At 60.3% G+C, this 20,635-nt stretch overlaps 1 protein-coding gene across 1 annotated transcript in view; it reads left to right on the forward strand.

Annotated features, from left to right (window-relative positions):
* The first annotated feature begins 1,565 nt into the window (after positions 1-1,565).
* The window catches only part of WNT3A (Wnt family member 3A), a 39,602-nt gene continuing 20,532 nt past the window's right edge, over positions 1,566-20,635 (forward strand). Inside the window, exons 1-2 of the mRNA XM_054584065.1 lie at positions 1,566-1,636; positions 16,343-16,584. Of these exons, the coding sequence (XP_054440040.1) occupies positions 1,566-1,636; positions 16,343-16,584 (313 nt within the window). The remainder of the gene's footprint in view (positions 1,637-16,342; positions 16,585-20,635) is intronic.

The raw sequence follows: 20,635 nt of genomic DNA on the forward strand, positions 1-20,635 counted from the left end.
GGCTCCCAGTGCAAGTCACCAGGTGTCCCAGCGCCCACAGGCTCCCTTTGCCGACGGGGCGGCATGCCGTCGAGCGCTGCTTCTGAGTCCCCAGCCAGGGCTGAGTCCAGAGGGACACCAGCAACGCCTGCACTGGGGCCGCGCCGTGGGGCCCTGCACGGCGCCGCCCACGCTGTGCAGCACCGCGCGGCTCAGAGGCGGTGGGAGCAGCGGCTGCACGACGAGGGATGTCGTGAGAGAACCTCGACCCGGGGTTTCCAGCCGCACGGCCGCTGCGCGCCCGGCCCGGACACAGACGGATCTCCTGCTCTGTTCTCCGCACAGCGTCATCGAGGCTGACCGGTCTCGCGTGGGCACAGGCCTCTCACCTGTAATTTCCACGCGTGCCGGGGGCCACTGTGGGTGTCTCCCCTCCCCAAGTAAAAGCCTCTGCGTCCCCCTGGGCTGCCCGTGAATGTGCAGACAGCCCCGCGGTGGACTGGGAGCGGGAGAGCTGAGGGCCCCTCCTGGAGGCCTTGGGTGTCACTTTCCCTTTCGGGTCTTCCTTTCCCCTTCAGCTGAACCATAAGGCTTACCACAGTTGTCAGAAACCCCTTCTGGGTTTAAAAAACAAAACCAAACACTGGCAGCCTCGGCCGACCCGGTGGTCTTGTCAGAGGCCCCAGAGCTAAGGGTGCAGCTGCTGCGATGTGCAGGCCGCCTGGAAACACCAGGGAGTTCAGGGGGCTCCTCCTTGGTGGGGTGTGGGGAGAGAGTGAAGGTATCTCTACCTGTTTCCCAGTCCTAAACTTCAGATACGTGGCTGCACCCTGGACGCTCACCCAGCAGCTGACCCTAGGACAGGCAGAGGGTCCCCAACCCCTCTGACTTCCGTCTGCCGAGCTGCTCCGGCGGCTCGAATCCCAACGGACCAGCAAGGCGCGGCTCGAGGAGCTGGCTCGGGCAAACTGACCGACTACCCCAGCTCCTGGCACGGAGACAGACGGAAAGACGCGGCAGCCTGGCCACCACGAGGGCAAAGGACAGAGCGCGCGGCACAGCAGGAGCAGGAGCGAAAGGAGGAAAGCGCGTCCCACTGTGTTCATAGGGGGCGCGGGGCTCCAAACGCAAGGCGCGGCCCGGGAATTCGGAGAGGATTACTGCCGACCGGCCGTCCAGGTTCCCGGTCGGCCTCCGGTGGTCCCTCCAACCGACAGCCAGCGCCGAGCGCTCCGCGCACCGGCGCACCCGGCGCATCCCGCGGCCTCGGGAGGGGCCGGCGCCTCCGTCACGCCAGCTCCCAGGGCCCCGCCCGCCCCCTGCCCGGCCCTCCCTGCCCCGCCCCGGCCAGAGCCCCGGCTGGCGCCCCCCGCGGCGCTGCCCCGCCCCCGCCGTCCCGCGCCGCCTCGGGCCCGGGCCCGCCGCCCGGCCGCCGGCCCACCTGGCGCAGCGCCGCCCTCGGAGCCCGCACACCCGGGAGCACCCGCGCACCCCGCGCACCCCGAGGCCGCAGGAGGGCCCAGCGCCGCCGCCCGCCAGCTCCCGGGGCTCCGGCCCGCCCGGCGCCCGCGCTCTCCCGCCTGGCGATGGCCCCGCTCGTGTGCTTCTTATTCCTCTACGGCCTGAAGCAGGCGCTGGGCAGCTATCCGATCTGGTGGTGAGTGAGCCTTCCCCGCGTTCGCCTCCGTGCGCCTTCAGTCGCCGTCCCCTCGGGCAGGGACCGCGGTGGCCCAGAGCCCACGCCCTACCCTGCGAGGCCGCGGGCCGCGGGCGGGTTGTTTCCCGTGGCCGCCACTTTCGACCTGTTCGGGCCGGGGCTGGGATGCGGGTGGCAGAGCTTCCGGGGACGCTGATCCCCGGGCCCGGAGGGGCCTCGGCGCCAGACGGGGCGAGCAGTGGGCTGGGGAGAGGCGGGAAGAGGGTCCGCGCCGATGTCACCAACGTCTGGGCAGCGTGAGTCCAAGGGAGGGCGAGCAGGGAGAGAGAGATTCGCCAGAGATTTTCCTTCAGGACCGTGCCACACACACACACACAGACACACACACACACACAGACACACACACACAGACACACACACAGACACACACACACACACACAGACACACACACACTCACACGCCTTAAAACAAAGTCGTTGAGACAAGACCGAACAGCTCGGGGCAGCGCAGTTACGTAAAGACAGCCGTGGGGACCGGCCGGGAGCGGCGGGCGCAGCGGGGCCAGCGCCAGGCCCTCCGCGCCTCCGCGCCTCCGCCGCTGTCCCGGCGAGAGCGGCCCCGAGGGGCCCTCTCTGCGGAGCCCTCCGCCGGGACCTCGAGGGCAGGGAGGGCTGCCGAGAGGAACGGAGGGAGGCCGCATCGGGTCTGCGGTCTCCGGAGGGAGCGACCCCGCCACCCCGCTGAGAAGCCTGGCGCGCTCTGTCCTCCGCCCCAGACGAGACTCATTCCTGTAAGACCCTCCTAAACCTGGCAGTGGCCGCGCAGACAAACCGAGGGAGGGATCCCGAGGGTCGACTACACATCCTGGGGGAGGAGGGTCAGGGTTCCTCTCCCTCGCGGCATCTGATTAGGCAGCTCCTGCACAGGCCAGGGTCGCCCCAGGCCCCCCTCGCGGGGAGGTGGGCGCCAGGGGGCCGGGCGCGCCGCTGAAGAAGACCCAGAACTGGAGAGAAGCCTCCCCACACACTTGCGCGCGCTGCACGCACACTCCCAGGAACCCTCTCCGACGGCTTGGTGGAATTATAATAATTACGCCGAGGGGAAGGGGGAGACCCAGCGAGCCCAAGTACATCTAATCCGATAATAATTTTTCTCTTCGAAATGGTTCAAGAGCGGGGGCGCCCAGGGTGGGGACTAGGGTCCAGGCGCAGCCAGGCGGGGCGGGGCGGGGCGGGGTCGGAGGATGGCTGGGGCGGGCCTGGGGGCCTGCGAGAGGCCGCGGCGCGGCGGGGATGCGCTTCGGGGTCCTCCGCGCGCCCCGCACCCGCGCGGCACCACCTGCGTTCTCAGTCGCTCCCCCAGCGCTGGCTGCGGCGGGCATGCCTATGACTCGGGGACACCGATGCTTGCTCCGGCAGCCGCGGGGGGAGCCGCGGAGCGCGTCCAGGGGGCCCCGCGGCCGCCGGCTCCCGCGCTGGCTTCTAATTAGAACCGCCGCCGCATTCCTCGGCGCGGGAGGAAGCGCCTTCGCCCCCGCGCTCCTCTCATAAAGGGCCCTGTCACCAGCCTCCCGGCTACCCCAGGCAGTGAGAGCTCTGTCCTGTTGGCCACAGGGTCCCCGGCCTTGCCCCCAACAACACACGCGTGTTGCCCTTTTCACCTGGGCCATATGTGCTCCGTCAGAACGGACCCTGACCCTCCTTCTCCAGATGAAGGGGGGCCCTCTCACTAGGAGCTACCACCTGGCACCCGCCCAAGCAAGAGTCTAGGGCAGCCTGTGGCCCCAGAGGGTGGGGTGCCGAGGAACCCCGCTTTGCTTGCACACTCTGTGCTTCTCCGTTTCCTGAAAAGAAGCGTGTCTGGTGAACTCAACCTCGGGGTGCCCAGGGCCCACCGATTCTCCCCCTGCCTCCTCTCTGCCCCAGGCCAGCTGGACGCAGGAGGGACACTGTCCATGGGGCACAGAGGCAGAACAGAAAGAAGGGCTCCCCGAAGGCTGGGATTCACAGCGGGGGAAGCCTCTCTCTTCACGCCCCACCTGCAGGCGCTCCCACAGGTGGCTCCTCCCTTCTCCTGCCCACCCTCCCCTGCCACGGAGGCCCCGGGACCCTCCCTTTATAATTTCTCACCTTCATGCCCAGCCTCCCTAATTGGCTGTTCAGTTTCAGCCTCCCTCCCCAAAAGGAAGCCACTACCCCATCCCTTCTCACCCCACCTCTGCAGCTCACATATAAAAGTGAAAGTGATGGGGACTTTCTCACCTGAGAAACTGCCAGGAAACAGCCCAAATCAGGAGTAATTAGGCTTTTGAAGTTGGTGTGGCTCTTGGTGGGAGGGTGGAGGGAGAGGAGGAGTTGGCGCTGCTGGAGGCAGCCACGCCCTGTGGGAATCTGAAGGGCCACAGGCCCCTCGGGACCCTCTCAAAGTGTCGTAAAGCAGAACAGGGCTCAGACCGGGACGCTGAGCGCTGCGGAGACCTCTAGGAGCACGCGTTCCCGTGCGAGTGGTGAAGCCGGGGGCCCTGAGAGGGGTCGGGGCCTTGGCACCGGTCGCCGCGGCCAGAGCCCGCACCAGCTGCTTGCCTGAGGGACCGGGGAGGTGGAGGCCCCCGGGGCACGGGCCGCTCGGAGCCCGGGACGCGGACCCCCGGGGAGAGCAGCCCCCGTGGCCTGGGGTCCCCTGTTGTGCTTCGGGCGCCTTCCTGCCACTCCCCTGTCTGGGCGACGGCGTCTTGTAAACCCCCTGCTCCCCACTCCCCCACCCCCAGCAGCATAGCCAGGGCCCCAGAGAGCCTCTTCTGCCTCCCCCCTTGCCCTTCCGCCCTCCGGGACCACCCCACGCCCACTGCCCAGGGTGACTGCCCTGGCGTCGCCTACACGGAGAGCCTGCCCGCCTTCCCTGTAGAGACCCCCTTCCTGCTTCCTCACTCTTCACCAGTCCCTGTGGGACGCAAGCTCCCCAGCACAGGGGCCTGCCCTGGGCCAGGCGTCGCCCCGGCTGGCTGACCGTGCAGAGAGCGACCGTCCGCCTTCTCCCACCGCCCGGCCAGCTCAGCAGCCTAGGCTGTGCTCCCTGCCTCTCCGCGCCCCCCACCAGACCCCTGGCCCACTCACACTGTGGGGCCACAGGCGCCCGCTAGAGCGCAGGTCCGGCCTCCCTTTCCTCTGGCCCCGGAAGAAGGCCGTCACCGGCCCCTGCCCCCGGAGCCTCCTCTGCGACGGCCCTCCCTCCCGCTGGCCCACAGGCTCCTGGCACACAGGGCCTCCTCGGTCTGGGGGTGGGCCACAAGCTTCCCTCAGGGGCCCCACTGTTTGCAGGGTGAAGATGCGTGCTGAGTTCAGGCGCAGCCGGAGGAGGGTTCTGGGGGTGCTGCCCAGGACCCTCAACCTCAGCATGAGCAAGGAGGAGGAGGAGGTCTGAACTAGGCTCTGAGCCTTCTCAGACAGGCAGGCAAGACGTCCTGAGCCCCCTGCCTCTGCGAGCTGCACCCGGGCGCCCTCCCAGGACGACCTGCCCCTGCCTCTCCAATCCTTCCTTTCCCTCCGCCCAGTGTCTCCGTCTGTCTTTGTCTCTCTGCCACCGTGAGGCTGATGATGGCAGTAGCTAGTACATCTCTGTCCTTGTCTCTCTGTCCGCCTCTTTCTCTCTGGCTCTCTCTGTCGTTCTCTTTCGCTTCCTTCCCCTCTCTCTGTCTCTCTCTCTACACACCCCTGAGGCCGCTGCTGGTGGTAGTTAGCCTATAAAACTAGAGAAATCCAGACGCCAGCTGACCCCCAGGTGTTGTGGGATCTCGGGATACTGGGGACAGCACCCCCCACAGAAGTACCAACGGACATCCTTTCACTGAGGAGGAGCAATGTCAGAAATGGCTACAAGTAAAATCTATGTGGCCAGAACACTGGCTCACACAGCTGCCAAGTCAGAGCTTCCTCATCGCGATCCCTCACAGCCCAGGGTAGTTCACTTACCCTCACATCCGTCCCTCTGCCTTCGCCACCCAAACCCCCAGGCCTGTGTCTGGGTCCTGGGTGTAGCAGCTTTTGCCAAGGTGGCCGCTGTCCATTTTGCTGGGCTTGTCATCACTTTTTATGGGGTGATTTCTTGTTTTATTTGCATAACCCTGCTAGGGTGCCTTGCGGCAGGAGACGGGACGCACACGGGAGGAGTGGTCTCGGGGGTGGGGGGGGGGCCGCAAATGAATCGCACGCGTCAGGGTGGGCCCCAGCAAGTCTCCAGCCTGCTGGGCGCGAGGCGCCTGGCCCTGTCCCGCAGGTGTGGCCCAGGACAGGAAAGCGAGGCTGGGCGTGCTGCCTGTCCGAGCCGGTGTCAGTCACCTGTAGAGTGTGGTCTGCAGGTTGTCTGTGAATAAACGAGAACAGAAATGGAAAGTACATGTGTGGGGACATCTCGGCAGTACCCGTACTGCCTCACGTTTGGGTGTTTTATAATGGGCGGGGAGACTCTTAAAGACTCAAAGTGCAGGCTGTTCTCTAGCAAACGTGGAAAGCACCTGCCTGTGTGTGCCTTGAGCCCACCGCCCCCTGCGGCAGGCAGCCCGGTGCGCCTCTGCTCTTTCGCGTCGCCACCCAGCACAGCATTTGGATTTTTGAACCAAAAGCGAGGCCTTGTATTTGCCCGTTTGAAGTGCAGTTGGAGGACTGAGAAGTGTCAGACACCCACGCCGCGGCGCGGGATCGGAGAGGTGGGGGCTGAGGCGGCGGATGGCCAAGAAGTGGGCTTCGGCCCAGGCCGGGAAAGCTCCCTGGCCCTGGGCAGAGCACCAGTGCTGGCGCGTGGGAGGTGGTGGGCCGCCCGCCCCTGCAGGCGTGGGAAGGGGCCGGCCGCTGCGGCTGACAGCCCTCAGGGCAATCTCCCTAGACTCCTCCGGGCGCGGCCTGCCGTTCGGGTAGCGCATTTGTTCAGTGGCTGGTGTCAGACATGCACTACCGTGGGCGGGCCTCACAGGCGCCTTGGCACGAACGGGACAGCCCTGCCTGGCGCACCCGTGCTGGGCTGCACATGGGACTGACCGGTCACAGGGTGCGGGAAAACAGACTCGGCCCAGCCGCCTGCTCCCAGCCCAGTCAGTCCCTCCGTTTGTAGAACTGGCACAGGACTGTCCCTGCATCACCACCTGTGAAACCCCATGAGGGGAGTCATTCTTCCTCCCTTCTTGGCCCTTCACCCTCTGAAAACTCTGGTAAGAACGAACAAATGAATGAACGAGTGAATGAATGAACCAATGGAATCTCTCCTACGAAAAGCAGGAGCCACCCGGGTGGCCTGAGCTGCGGGACGCGAGGACACGGCCGAACGTTCTTACAGCCCCTCTCTGCGTTCCCTGCTCTTGGGCTGGGTGCCCGTGACTCATCAGGGAGCGCTGCCTCGGTCTCCCTCCAAGCCTCCACAGGTGACACCCTGGAGGTGTTTCACGCTTTGGCGCTTCCACATTCCTTCCCAGACAAAACGTGCCGCTGCCGCCCAGGGAAGCGGGCAAATGCTTGGCCGCGGGCACGCGAGCTTCTGCCCACCTGCTGAGACTTGCTCAAAGTATGTGTCAGTAATGCCTGCTGGCCCGCTGGGCCGGGGCTGCGGGGAGGGCCGCAGCAGGGTCAGGCGCTGGGCAGGGAAGGGTGGCTCCTGGGACCCCTCTCCCCCGGCCCTCCCCATGCAGGTGTTCAAGCTCCCAGGGAGGGGTCGTCCAAGGGGAAGAGAGAGGGGAGGCACGCTGCCTCTCCTGGGGTCCCCTCAGTGGGCAGAACAGGGGGGTTCTCGGGGCAGGTCTGCACCCGTGGGGGAGCCTTGGTTCTTCGTGGCTCTTGGACAGCTCCGCCCACCCATCAAGCTGGGGAACCATGAGCCCCCAGGGGTGCCAGCCCACGCTGGGGGCTTCTGTCCTTAGGACGGGAACCTCATTCCGTCGGTGGAGAGGCTCCGATCTTCGCAGGCAGAGATTCCGACAGGAATGCTCTGGAGGCCTCGGGCATCATCACGGGGACACCCCCGCACCGTCCAGGGCCCACCAAGCCAGGGCCCCTGCAGGGTGGGCAGCAGAGGCCCCAGGTCCTCCTCGCTGCCCCAGGGTCTGGCAGAACTCTGTGCCCTCGAAGGACAAGGGATGACAAGGCTCTGCCCTCTGGGAAAGGCCCCTCATGGCCCAGATGCAGCAGGGCGTGTGGGAAGAGGTGGCGAGCTGTGTTGGATGAAAAGGCAGGCGGTAGCACTGGGCGCAGGGAGCTTCCTGGGAGAGGCGGCCTGCGGGTGCGGGGTGGGCGTGCCCGGGGTTCCCAGGGTGCGAAGGACCCACCTCCATCTGGGGCCCTCAGATAAAATGTGGCCGGCCCACTGCCTCCTGAGACAGATGGGGAAACTGAGGCCCAAAAGAAGAAAGGCAGAAACAATTAAGCCAGAGAATAACAGCAGAGCTGGTGCCTGTGAGACCTGCCCCCGGGCCCACCGGACAGCACACGGCGCTCGGCCAGCCCCTCTGCCTGGGAGCCCGTGCCCTGCCCAGAGCCCCTTCAGCCCTCTGGCCCCACCACAACGCCAGGCAAAATCCGCACGGAGAAGGCCACCAGCCAGACTGGGCTCCGGCGGCCTGCTCCCGTGCCTGGCACAGCCAGCGCCGCCTCTGCTCGGAGCAAGACGGCCTGGCAAGGCGCCCAGCCTCTCGGCAGTGTCGTCCTCAGCAGCAGGGCGCGAGGGAGGAGGGAGGAAACCACCAGGCTGGCGGCGGGCATGGTCCACGTGGCCCCGCCGCAGCGGGAGCCCGACCAAGGGGCCACTTTGCACGTGGTGTATTCTGGGCTGAAGGTGACACCTCACCTTGGAGAAAAGTCTGTCATCTCACCCACTTAATACTGTGGATTCTTTTCATTTTATTCGTGGCTATAAACACTGTGCAGAGCTGTTCTGCATTGTAAAGCTTACCTCGTCCATTACACGTTTTCTGAGTCTCGGGGACTTTCTCAGCGATGGTGCCAGCAGCGACGTGGGCTCTGTCTGACCCCGGCCCCTCTGCAGGGAGGGTCTCTCCTGAGCTGGGATCCAGGGGGAAGGCTCAGAGCCCAGGGAGGGAAAGAACCACATGTCTGGGGGGTGCATTCCTTGTGGGACACTCAAATTTTGAGAGGCCTGTGGGGCATCAGGGTGTGGTGTCCAGCTGGGCAGTTAAAAGTTCTAGCCTTTCTGGGTGGTATGGACGCTCCCGCTGTGCCGTCCTGCACCTTGGGGTTGGCAGAGGGAGGGAAGTGGGGGCCTCCTCATGGGTGAATCCGTGGCAGGGCGGCTGGAGGAAGCGCGTGAAGCGAGGGCAGGCAGTCTCTTGGCCTCTCCCTGGCTGGGCAGGGCCCTCATGCCCCTGTGGTTCCCAGGCTCCCAGGGCCGGCACCCCCCCGGGTGGCTGTGGCTGGAATGCCCTTCAGTGGCAGTAGCCATGAGGAGAGGGGGAGGCGTGCTGTCCCTGGGGCAGGGTCAGGCCCTTGTTGTGACCTGGGTTAAAGAGGGTAAGGGATTTCGGATGCCACCACTGTGCTCATCCTGGATGCGGCCACTTCTCCTGTGAGCAGCCCCTGAGTCAGGCCCCTCCCATCCCATCTGGACCCCCAGGGGTGAGAGCTCAGCCCGGGCTCCGGAGGTCGATGAGGCTGGGTCCACACGGAGGCCCCCCCGAGAACCCCTCTCCTTAGCACCAGATGGAGACTTCAGGTTGTCCCCTCAAGCTGGAGAGCAGGCTGTCCCTCGTGGCTAGGCATCGCCTTCCTGCCACGTGGCTTCTGGAACATTCACCGCTGACGCCTCCTCCTGCTGTCAGTGTCTCTGAGGGGACATGTGGGCCCAGCCCTGATGGCCTGTTCCTCTCCAGTCCCAGGACGCTGGGCTGGAGGGAGGCACGTGGCTGCTCTGGGGAAGTGGGTGGGGCCACCGGGATTCGTGTCCGGCCCCACTCCTGACCTGGGTCAGGCATGCCCTCCTGGGTCGGACCAAGCCGGCATTCTCCAGGTGGCACCTGACGTCCCCAGCAGCCTCGGTGCCGGGAGGCAGAAGTCAGAGGGGACCCTGGCTGCCGCGGCCGAGGGCGTGGGCTCAAAGAGGCCTCGGGGTCTCCTCGCCCACAGGGTGGCTTTGCAGTCTCAGGACTCAGAGCTGGATGCACCCTCACTGGCCCTGGACTGTCGCCCATCTCCCAGGCCCTGTTTCCGACCCAGGGGGCTCAGGGCACCCCCGCTTCTGGCAGGTCCTGCATCGTGCACGCTGCCAGGTCAGGGGCCACCCCGGGAGGGCCTCGCTCTCGCCCAGGCACCTGGCGTGTTGGCTGGAGGAGCCGAAGCACAGAGGGCGCCCTGGCTGCAGGCAGAGCCGACCAGCCCGGGCACAGGCAGGGGCTGCCACAGCTGTCCCCACGCCCCCGACGGCAGTTCCATGACGGCAGTTCCATGACATGCGTGTTTAGCGGTGGGTGGTGGGCTTTGTTCACTGATTCAGTGGGCATCTCGCTGGTCGTCGCGGACCGCGTGCCCATGTCCTCCAAATTCCCGCGCCGAAGCTCCAACCTGCAGCGCCACGTGTTGGCCGGTGGAGCCCCCACGGCCGGGCCGGTGCCCTTACGAGAGCAGGGAGAGGCTGGCGCTCGTTTCTCTGCCACGTGAGGACACACTGAGAAGGCAGCTGTCTGTTGGTCGGTGTCTTCCTCTGAGCCGCCACCTCCCAGTCCAGAGGGTCCTGGGCACCACCTCTGCAGCTTGTGTGGGTTGAAGGAAGTCACAGCGCGGGCTGGGCCAAGCTCAAGGCCACTCGGATGATGGCGATGGGGCAGGTGGGCCAGGTAAAGGGTGTGGCAGTGGCTAAGTGCAGGCAGAGGCCTCAGCAACACGGGGGCTTTGGAAAGAAGAAATGACCAGCCTCAGAGACGGCCCTGCGGGGAGAGGCGGCCCTGGGGATGCAGGCTGACGGGGGGGGCTGGAAGAGTGAGCTAAAGAGCTCGGCAACCGGCTGGGGGGGGCAGCACGGGCCCGTGCCCGCAGGCCGCCCCGGAAGGCCCAGCAGCCCACAGCGGTCTGCCCTCCGGGCCTGAGAGAGGGGCGCCCTGTGAGCAGAGGAGGACACAGGAACACAACAGCCTGCGCTGCGTGGCCAGTGCCCAGGTGCACGCCCCCGGCAGCTCACCTGGTCACTACTTCACGCTCTGCAGGCGGAGGCTGGGGCTTGTTTGGGTTTCTTGCGCAGGATCTCATGAGGCCAAAATCAAAGTGCTCCCCACCTCACCCAGCTGTCCAACTCAGGACCCTGTAGTGAGGAGACCCGGCCGCACATACCTGCCGCTGTTGGCCTGGTCGTTCTTAGCTCTTAGCGGGCACTTTCTGGTCCCGGGAGGTGGCCCCCCCCATCTCAGAGCCACAGCAGCTCCTGGGGGCTCTGACGTCACCCCAGCTTGTGGGGTGGGGCCCTGACTGACACGTGCCCTGCGCCGTAGAGGTTCGGCCGATAGTGCAAGTGTGATCTGCTGTCTGTCACAGTCTGAGCAGTAGGGCGGCGGCTCAGCAGCATGCCAGGGTCTGGGCTGGGTGGGTGGTGAGGCGGGGGAGCCACGCGCGGCTCCCCCACAGCACCGACTGCGCTCGAGCAGCCTCAAGCCAGCCCCTGGGGCAGAGGGGCCGGGATGACGTCTGCAGCTGCGCCCGCTGCTGGCTGCCGCTGGGCTCGCCTTCGGTCACCAACGCTGCGGCAAACTGCAGCGGTGCTGGTGGTTCCTGAGCCGGTCTCGCCAGGAGAAAGCAGATACTTTCATCTCAGATGACAGTGGGGGCAGAGATTGCAAAGCGCCCTGGTGCTCTGCGCCCTGGCGTCGGCCCAGCAGAAACGGGCTCGTCCCTGAATCGCGGCCTTGTGCTGCGGCCCCGACTGCGCGTCAGTCTGCTGCTTCCTCCTCACTGTCTTCTCCTCACGGCTCCGAATGAGTTCCACCTGCCCATTCCCACGCTGCACCCACTTCCCTTCCCACTCACGTCTCGCACAACGAGCACAGTTGTTCAGGTGGGCGAGCCCTCCTGCGCGGTGCCACCAGCCACCCACAGCCGACTTCACCAGCCTCTCTTTGGGCACCCTTTCTCTGCTCCTGTCCCATCTGGCATGGTCTCCGGTCCATGGGAGACCCTCGGAGAGGCCAGTACATGGTAGTCCCAGGAGACTGAGTGCCTTACAGCCACTGCTGCAGCTGGAGGCTGTTCCCCACCCTCCCATCCAGCCCCAGCCCAGAGCCCCCCACTTCTTCCTGGAAGGGCGTGGCAGGAGGGAGACACAGACCACGGTTTCCAAGCACTGATTGGACGGGGATGTCTACCTTCTTCTCGGTTAGAAATCTGGGCCCTGGGTGTGTGCAGTGTAGATACTTTCCCCGCTTTATTGAGATGCAGGTGACATGTGACATTGCGTGAGGTTCAGGTGTACTACGCGATGATTTGATACATGTACAGTTGTGAAATGATCACCACCTAAGGTTAGTGAACATGTTTGGAATTTTTATATGATTTTTTTAATGACCCAATTTGTCCTTCAAGGCCCAGCCAACATTTGGGGGGCCAGTTGGCCCCCTTGGCTCCTCCCTGCCCCTCCTCCTGCTCAACACTGGCCCTGCCCCTGGAGAAAGGGCCACTCCCCCACCCTCGCTTTCATCCTTCCTCGGGATGGGTCTTCATTGCTCAGCCCCCCCCGATGCCACCTGGCTCTTGGACAGAGAAACCTTTCTGGAAGCAATTCAAGAAACCAAAGGGGTGGGAGAGGGATCCAGCTGGGGTCGGTGGAGGCTGGAGCAGCTGGAGCAGCATCTGGGCTGGCGGCCGCTGGCACCCTGGCCTCGCCTGGGGAGGTGGCGGGCCCGGGCCTGCCCAGAGGAGGGCTGGGAGGAGGCAGGTGGGAGCTGACTCAGCATCTCCGGGAATGAGCCGGGGAGAGGCTGTGAACCTGGGAGACCCTCTCTGCATCTCCCCGAGCAGGGGCGTGGGGTGTGAAGGAAGCAGGGTGGGCCCACTCTTCCTGCCCTGGCCCTGCCTCGCAGGCAAGAAGGGTGGTGGGGAGGGCTGGGGTGGTGCAGGCTCTGGGCTCTCTGTGGGGCGGTGAGCCTCTGGGATGGGCACCTCGCCCCTCCTGTACCCCCACCTGTAGTGCCTCCTGCCTCCCCTCTGGCATGGGGCCAGCGCCTTGAGACTGGCAAAGACAGAGAGACGGAGTCCTCTTTTCTGTCTGTCTGAGTCTCCAAGTCAAAAAGCGTGTTCAAAGCTGCGTGAACTTCCCTCCTCGTGAGAGATGGGCCCCTGCGGGGGTCACCGCCGGAGCTGCTGGTGGAGCCCGGGCCGCAGGGCTCCCCCCCGCGCACCCGCTGGGCAGCCAGCCAGCGAAGGGTGTGGGGGCCTCCGCGCTGCCCCTCCCCGCTCACTGGCCAGGGGGCGCCCGCCCCTCTGCTGCGGTTCCAGGTCGCGCCCGCCAGTGCCCAGTGGGGTGGGCGTGCGGCCTAGTTGATGCGCCACCATGAGGACTTCAGTCTCTAGATGTTCGGGCGGAGCCCCTAGCACCTGCGTCTTGTCAGAGGGGGGACATGAACGCTTGGAAACGGATGCTGGCCTCAGCCTGAGGCAGGCAGAGCCATCCACACACAGTGCCCACGCTGGCTGCGCCGTTCCTGGAGCCGGGACAAAGCCATCTGGTGGTGCAAAAACTGGCTGCCATGGCTGGACAGGAAGTGGAAGTGGTGGGGAGAACAGGGTCCCGGCTTCTCCCCTTAGGCCTCTCCACGCCCGAGCAGCTGACAGCGACAGGGCCATGCAGGCTGCTGCGGACTGCCTCTGCCCGCTGCCCCGCTGCCTCCCGGTCCTCCTATCTGCTCCCGTGCTGGAGCCCCAGGCCAGGCCCAGCTTCTCTGCTTATCCTGCCATCTGTCCACTTGGCCCCGGCTTGTCCGTCCAGAAGCCAAGCGCCAGGCTGGCACGGGGTCCCCCAGAGATGGTGGAGGCAGCCCATGTGGGCCCCACTCAGAGCCATGCTCGCAGGGAGAGGTGCAGGAGAGCCAGGCGCAGCTTATGGGAAGCTCCCCAGAGGGGAAAGGCCAAACAGCTGCGCGAAAGGAGACGGCTGGCCTTTCTGAAAACTCTGGGTTCCTGGGACCATGAGGCAGCCCCGAGAGAAGCCTGGGAGAGCAAGGCCTGGCCTGGAACCGGCCAGGCTCCACAAGGAGTGAATGAACAAGCAAGCCCCACCCACCATGCACGCCACAGCAGGGACACAGACTGAGATGGGGGTAGGCAAGGCCTGCGGTGCCTGGCACGAGGTCATGACTGATTTGTGGCTCATCAAGACATCAAGCAAGTAATAGACAGGAGAGGGAGCACTCCGGGGTATCAGGGTGGGGACGTGCGATAGACCCGAGAGGCTAGGAATCTGCTCCGGAAGCGCCAGGTCTCCCTCCGGAGGGGAGGCACCCATGGGAAGGAGGCCTGGCCTCAGTAGGACATCTGGCCATAAGGCGGGTAGACTCTCCTGAAAGAGACAGGTTTGACCACGAGAGACACACGTGGCAGGGAGGGTGGGAGGGTGCCCAGGAATGGTGGAAACACGCAGGCTGTTGGGTGTGGACAGGAGGGTGCGGGGTGGCAGGACATCACACACAGGAGACCCCGCTCTCAGGGCCTCCAGGCAGAAGCAGCCCACTCCCCAGCTGGCTAACCGATCAGGCGGACCTGCGCGTGCGCTGCCTGCCGAGGGCCAGGGACAGGGCTCTGCGGGCCGAGTGGGCTCTCCATGCGGCACCTGCCATGCGCGGGACAAAGCCCGCGCTGGGGATGCAGGAGGCGCGTGGGGAGGCTGTGGTGGCCGCAGTGCAGGGCCTCAGGCTGTGAGAGGGGCGAGCGGGGAGGTCCAGATCCCGGCAGGACTGAGTGATGCGCCGTCGAAGGCGCTGGTGCTCGGGGGCTGGCGGGCACGGGCCTCGCGCCTCGCAGCCAGCTGGCCTGTGAAGGCTCTGAAGACCAGAGCAGGAGAGACGGCAGGATCTGCCTTGTGCTTCCAGGGAGCAGGTTGGTTTTCCCAATGGCTCTCATGGGAGCTGGATGGAACTGAGTTGGACTTAGAGTAGGACTTACCAAATGTCAGTATCATCCTGTGGATATGTGGTTGCGGAGACACACAGAAGCCTTCGCCCCATCTTCTCAGGGTGCTCAACACCCCCAGGGGAGAGGAGGTGCTGCGTAAGAACCTCTAGGAGTTCTGGCTGAGCTATCAATAAAGCCCTCATATCCTTTGTCTCTCCATGGCACAAGGAAGGAGAAGCTGGCCTCCCGCCCACAGCCCAGCCAGCAAGCTCCCAGATCAGCAAGGGCCCAGGGGCTGCTGCTCTGGGTCTGGTCTGGGACGCCCCACACCCCGAAGGCCAGAGGAGAGAGTGGGTGGGCTCCCTCAGGACGAAGAGGACAGTGTGCGCCGCCCATGGCCTCAGGGAGCTAAGAGTCAGCAGACCCCTGCCAACAGTGCGTTCAGAAGCCTTGAGTGCTGGTCCCCTGGAACCGCCCACCCAGTGGTCCTCCTGGATCTGGGGCCTCCCCCCGGGCACCTGAAGGTCTGGGCAGCCCCCTCCCAGAGGCCCTGCAGACCCTCTGTGACAGCAGAAACTGATGGAAAAGAAGTTTACACAGCCGAGCACCATCCACCCCGGGATGGAGGAGGCGATGAGATGCGGAGCTCTGCCTGCAAGTGCCACCAGCTGCCGCGGAGAGGGACGCGGCCACAGGCTGCAGGGCTGTGCGTCACAGGCCGGACTGGGGAAGCTTTTGCTCCCTCCCGCCAAGAAGACCTGTGGTGTTTTAAAATCGAGGTGTAATTACGTGCAGTAAAATGGACATGGCTCAATCAGTGCTGACACACAGACACATGTGTAATCAACTCCCCCATCAAACACGGAGCACTCTGCTGCCGTAGTCCACGGTGGTCCAGTACGACTCTCCGCAGGGACTGCAACGGCCCACGTCTAACTCTCCGCCCCGGTAGCCTTGCGCCACTTGTGGCTGGCGCAACTGAGAAACCAAGTCCTCCCTCTTTTGACGTCACTTTACTTAGTTTAAGTTCAGGCGCCTGGGGGTAGTGGAGGCCGTTCTGCAGCCTGAGAGCCGTTCTCTCTGCCCGAGTCAGGCCCATCGGATCGTGTGCGTAACCCCATCCGCCGTGGGGCGGCTTCCGTCGCAGAGGGTGGAGCTCAGGCACCCGCGCCAGGCCCCTCTGTCTGCCGGCAGCACCCGGCTGTGCGGAAGCTCTGTTTCTCGCCCACATGCCCCGGCGGCACACGCAGTGGCTTCCAGGTTTGCGCTCGTGAGCATAGCCCCGTGAGTACTCTTGGGCACGTCCTCTGTGGGACACATGTTTTTATTTCCGCTGGGCTGGCACAGCGGGTGTGTGCTGCAGCCGCTGCTGTGCCTGCCTTACCACCACTCCTGCCCGGGACCAGCAGCGCCTCCTCCCGGCAGCGAGAGGCCTCCGTCCTTCCTGGATTTATTTCCCACCACTCCGCAGGCGCATCTTGAAGTGCTAAATCTCGGGCACAGTGCAGGGACAGGCCACCTGCAGGATGCAGGCACGCCTCCCTGAGCAGCGCACAAAGGAAAGGGTCCTGTGCTCCCTGCAGGGCGGCGCTCCCGCTCACCAGCCCTCCTTGCCCTTCTCCCCAGGTCCCTGGCTGTCGGGCCCCAGTACTCGTCCTTGGGCACACAGCCCATCCTCTGCGCCAGCATCCCGGGCCTAGTACCCAAACAGCTGCGCTTCTGCCGGAACTACGTAGAGATCATGCCCAGCGTGGCGGAGGGCGTCAGGATCAGCATCGAGGAGTGCCAGCACCAGTTCCGCGGCCGGCGGTGGAACTGCACCACCGTCAACAACAGCCTGGCCATCTTCGGCCCCGTGCTGGACAAAGGTATGCCTTCTGGTGCAAGCGGCAGCCTGCAGGTGTGGCGGGCCCAAGCCACCTGCCCCCCCTGCCCTGGTGTCTCACCGGGCGCTGGGCATGGGAGCAGCTCCTCCGGCAGGTGGGCGGTCCTCATGATGTCCGCGTCCGGGGTGGGTCCTGCCCGTGGTCCCTGGCCCCGAGGGGCTCCTGGAGCATGAGAAGGACGCGGGATCGCACCGGTTTCTCTGATTTCCCTTCCCAAGGAAATTGCAGGCTCCAGGGGGATGCTTCAGGCAGGTCTGGGATGGGGGGGAAGGAAGGGAGAGGATTGTGGGCCAAGAGGCACATGGGGGAAGCTATCCAGTGTCCTGGAGTCAACAGTTCTTTTGAGAAGGAGAGGAAGATGAAGAGGGCTGCATGTTGGTTAACTTTTGGTGAACAGCAAATTTTCTCAAGACATCATGGTTTAAACAATGATGATGTGTCATACGTCCCAACAGATCAGAATGTAGCCTCCATGGACAGGGATGGTCTGTACCCCTTAGCCAGTCCTTGCCCTCTCAGACATCTGACGGCCAGCGCTGCTTTCAGTAGGAGTCACCACAAGTGGCCTCTGCATGGGGCCTAGGTGGGCCCCGTGGGCAAGTGGGAAGGGAGGGAGGTGGAGAGAGAGAAAAACACTCCTTCACTTAGCAGGACATCTTTAAGATTCATCCACACTGTAGCATGTTGCAGCACTTCATTCCTTTTATGTCTGAATAATATTCCAATGTATGGATATAGCGCATTTTACTATCCATTCATTGTAGATGGGCATTGGAGTTATTTCCACCTTTGGCTGATGTGAATATGCTGCAATGAACATTTCTGTACAACTATCTTTAAGCACTTGCTTTGCAAAGCCTTTGGAGTGGATGAGTAGAATCGTTTGGTCTCAGGATAATTCTATGTTAAAGTTTTTGAGGAACCACCAAACTGTTTTCCACAGCAACTGCACCATTTTACATTCCCACCAGCAAGGCATAAGGGCTTCTTTTTTCCACATCCTTGTCAGCACTTGTCATTCTCTTTTTTCTTTAGCCATCTCAATGCATACAAAATGGCATCTCACTGTGATTTTTATTTGCAATTCCCTGAAGGCTAATGATGCTGAACATCTTTTTGCGAAATTATTAGATATCTGTATATCTTCTTTGGAGAAATGTCTGTTCAAGTTCTTTGCCCAGTTTTTAATTTGGTTGTTTGTGTTTTTGTTTTTGAGTTGTTAGAGTTTTTCATAAATTCTAGACACTAAACATGTATCAGATATACAATTTGCAAATATTTTTCCCATTTTGTAGGTTGTCTTTTCACTTTCGTGACAGTGCCCTTCGATGCACAAAATGTTTAAATTTTGGTAAATTCTAATTTATCTATTTAAATGTCATATCAAGTTAAGCACTGCTTAACCCAAGGTTACAAAGATTTACACCTATATTGTCATCTAAGAGTTTCATAGCTTTATCTCTTACATTTAATCTTTGATCTATGGTGTTAATTTTTGCATATGGTGTGAGATTGGGGTTCAACTTCATTCTTTTGTATGTGGAAATCTAGTTATTCCAGCATCATCTGTTGAACAGACTTTTTCTCTTCACTGAATAGTCTTGGCACTCTTGTCAAAAATCAATTGGCAGTAGGTGTATAGATTTATATCTGAAATCCCAATTCCATTCATTCAATCTCTGTGTCTATCATTCTGCCAATACCACATGATTTTGATTGCTGTAGCTTTGTAGTATGTTTGAGAGTTGGAAAGTGTAAGTTCTCCAACTTTGTTTTTCTTTTACAAGATTGTTTTGGTTATTTGGAGTTCCTTCTGATTCCATATGAATTTTAGGATTAGCTTTTCCATTTCTGCAAAAATGGCTATTGAGATTTTGATGGAGATTTCACTGAACCTGTAGATCATTTTGTGGAGTATGCCATCTTAACAATATTAAGTCTTCCAATCTATGAATATGGGGCACCTTCCATTTATTTAGTTCTTACGTAACTTCTTTCATCAATATTTTATAGTTGTCAGTGGACAAGTCTTGTACATCCTTGGTTAATGCATTCCCAAGTATATTATGTTATTTGATGCTATTTTAAATGATTTTTTTTAAATTTCTATTTCAAATTGTTCATTGCTGATATATAGAAATAAAGCTGATTTTTGTGTTTTGATCATGTATCCTACAATTTTGCTTAATTTTTTCATTAGCTCTGGTAATTTTTGTGGAGTATTTAGGATTTGCTATACATGAGATCATGTCATCTGTGAATAGAAATATGTTTAATTCTTTATGTGTTTCCAATTTATATACCTTTTATTTCTTTTCTTGTCTAATTGCTCTGGCTAGCACTCCCAGTACTCTTTTGAATACTCTTAATCATTCTTGTCTTCTTCCTGATCTTAGGGAGAAACTTTCAGTCATTCAACTTTGAATATGTTGTTAGCTGTGGGTTTGTTATTTATGCCCTTTATTGTAGGAGGAAAACTTTCAATCTTTCATTATTGAATATGAGGTGAGCTGTGGGTTTGTCATGTATTCTCTTTATCAGGTTGAGGAAATTCCCACCTATTCCTAGTCTGTCGAGTATTTTTATCATGAAAAGGTGTTGGATTACATCAAAATCTTTTTCTTCATCAATTAAGATGTTTATGTGTTGCCTTCATTCTGTTAACATGGCGTATTAGTACTGGTTGATGTTTCCACATTGAACCACCCTTGTTGCATTCTTAGGATAAATCCTCTTTGACCATATTGTACAATCCTTTTAATCTGCTGGATGATTTGGTTTGTAAGGATTTTCTTGAGGATTTCTGCATCAATATTTGTAAGGGATTTTGGTCTGTAGTTTGGTTTTGGTATCACATCACAGAATGTATTTGGAATTCTTTCCTTCTCTTGTTTTATTTTATTTTTTTAGAAGAGTTTAAGAATGACCTGTGTTCTTTTTTAAATGTTAGATATAATTCTCCAAGCTCTTCTTCACTGAGAAGTATTAAATTACTGATTCAATCTCTTGACTTTTTATAGATCTATTCAGATTTTCCATTTCTTCTTGAGTTAGTTTTAGTAGTTTGTGTTTTTCTGGGAATTTCTTCATTTTATCTAGATTTTCTTTCTTTGCATGCCTCATGATTTTCAGTGAAATCTGTACCTTTTGAATATTATAATATGGTAAGTGGAAACCAGATTCGTTCATCTCCTCAGCATTTCTTGTGCTTGCTGTGAATTGTATTTGCTTTTTCATTTAGCGACTTTTAAAAACTATTTTAAACCACTGTATTCTTTGTCATGTGTGGTTTCTGAAGTATCTGTTTCTTTAGTTGGTGGCAGCTAGTGGTTTGGCAGAAACTTCCTTAATATCCAGGAACAAAAAAAGGAAAAAACACTCTTCCTGTGTTTGCAGGTTGGCTGTGTGCTGTGCGCTCTTTCCCTGTCGGCTCGTCTGCTCACAGCTCGCCTTAGTGTTTCTTCCTGCCACAGACCCTGGAGATCAGCTAGACATGAAAGCTTAAGGTGCTTCCTGAGCAGGCACCCTGCCTTTGGTACGCATGTGGCTTTGGCTCTCTCAGGATGCACAGAAGCTTTTCAAAGCCTTTATTCGCCAAAGCAGCTCTTTCCCCAGTTTCCCTCCCAGGCAGCCAACCCTCTTCTCCCCCCTGCCCCCAAATGGTGACAGTGGCTTGTTCATTTGGTTTTGATGTTTTCATGGAATACCCTCCACTGAGAGAGTTCGGTCCTTTAGGGAACCCCCGATGTGTCAAAACAGAGTCCTCAGGGAGAACGTCCACTGTACGCCGTTCGGAACCATCCACCCACATGGAAACAATAAAGATTGCCGTCTCAAGACTTCACTGTGCCATGGAGCCTGGTGGGCCATGGCCACGTAGAAGCACCATAAAGCTCTCCGACCTTAACAGAGTCACCTCGATGCAGAATTTGCTTGGTTGCTGAAAGCCTTGGGCTCCTTTCCAGGGTTCTGACAATGTCGATTATGACAGCGTTGCCTTATTTTTTCCACGTTTCTGTGGAGGGACAGGCCC

Source organism: Pteronotus mesoamericanus, unplaced genomic scaffold (genome assembly GCF_021234165.1).
Source record: "Pteronotus mesoamericanus isolate MK-2021 breed Mesoamerican mustached bat unplaced genomic scaffold, CSHL_Meso_final contig_752, whole genome shotgun sequence".
Lineage (NCBI taxonomy): Eukaryota > Metazoa > Chordata > Mammalia > Chiroptera > Mormoopidae > Pteronotus > Pteronotus mesoamericanus.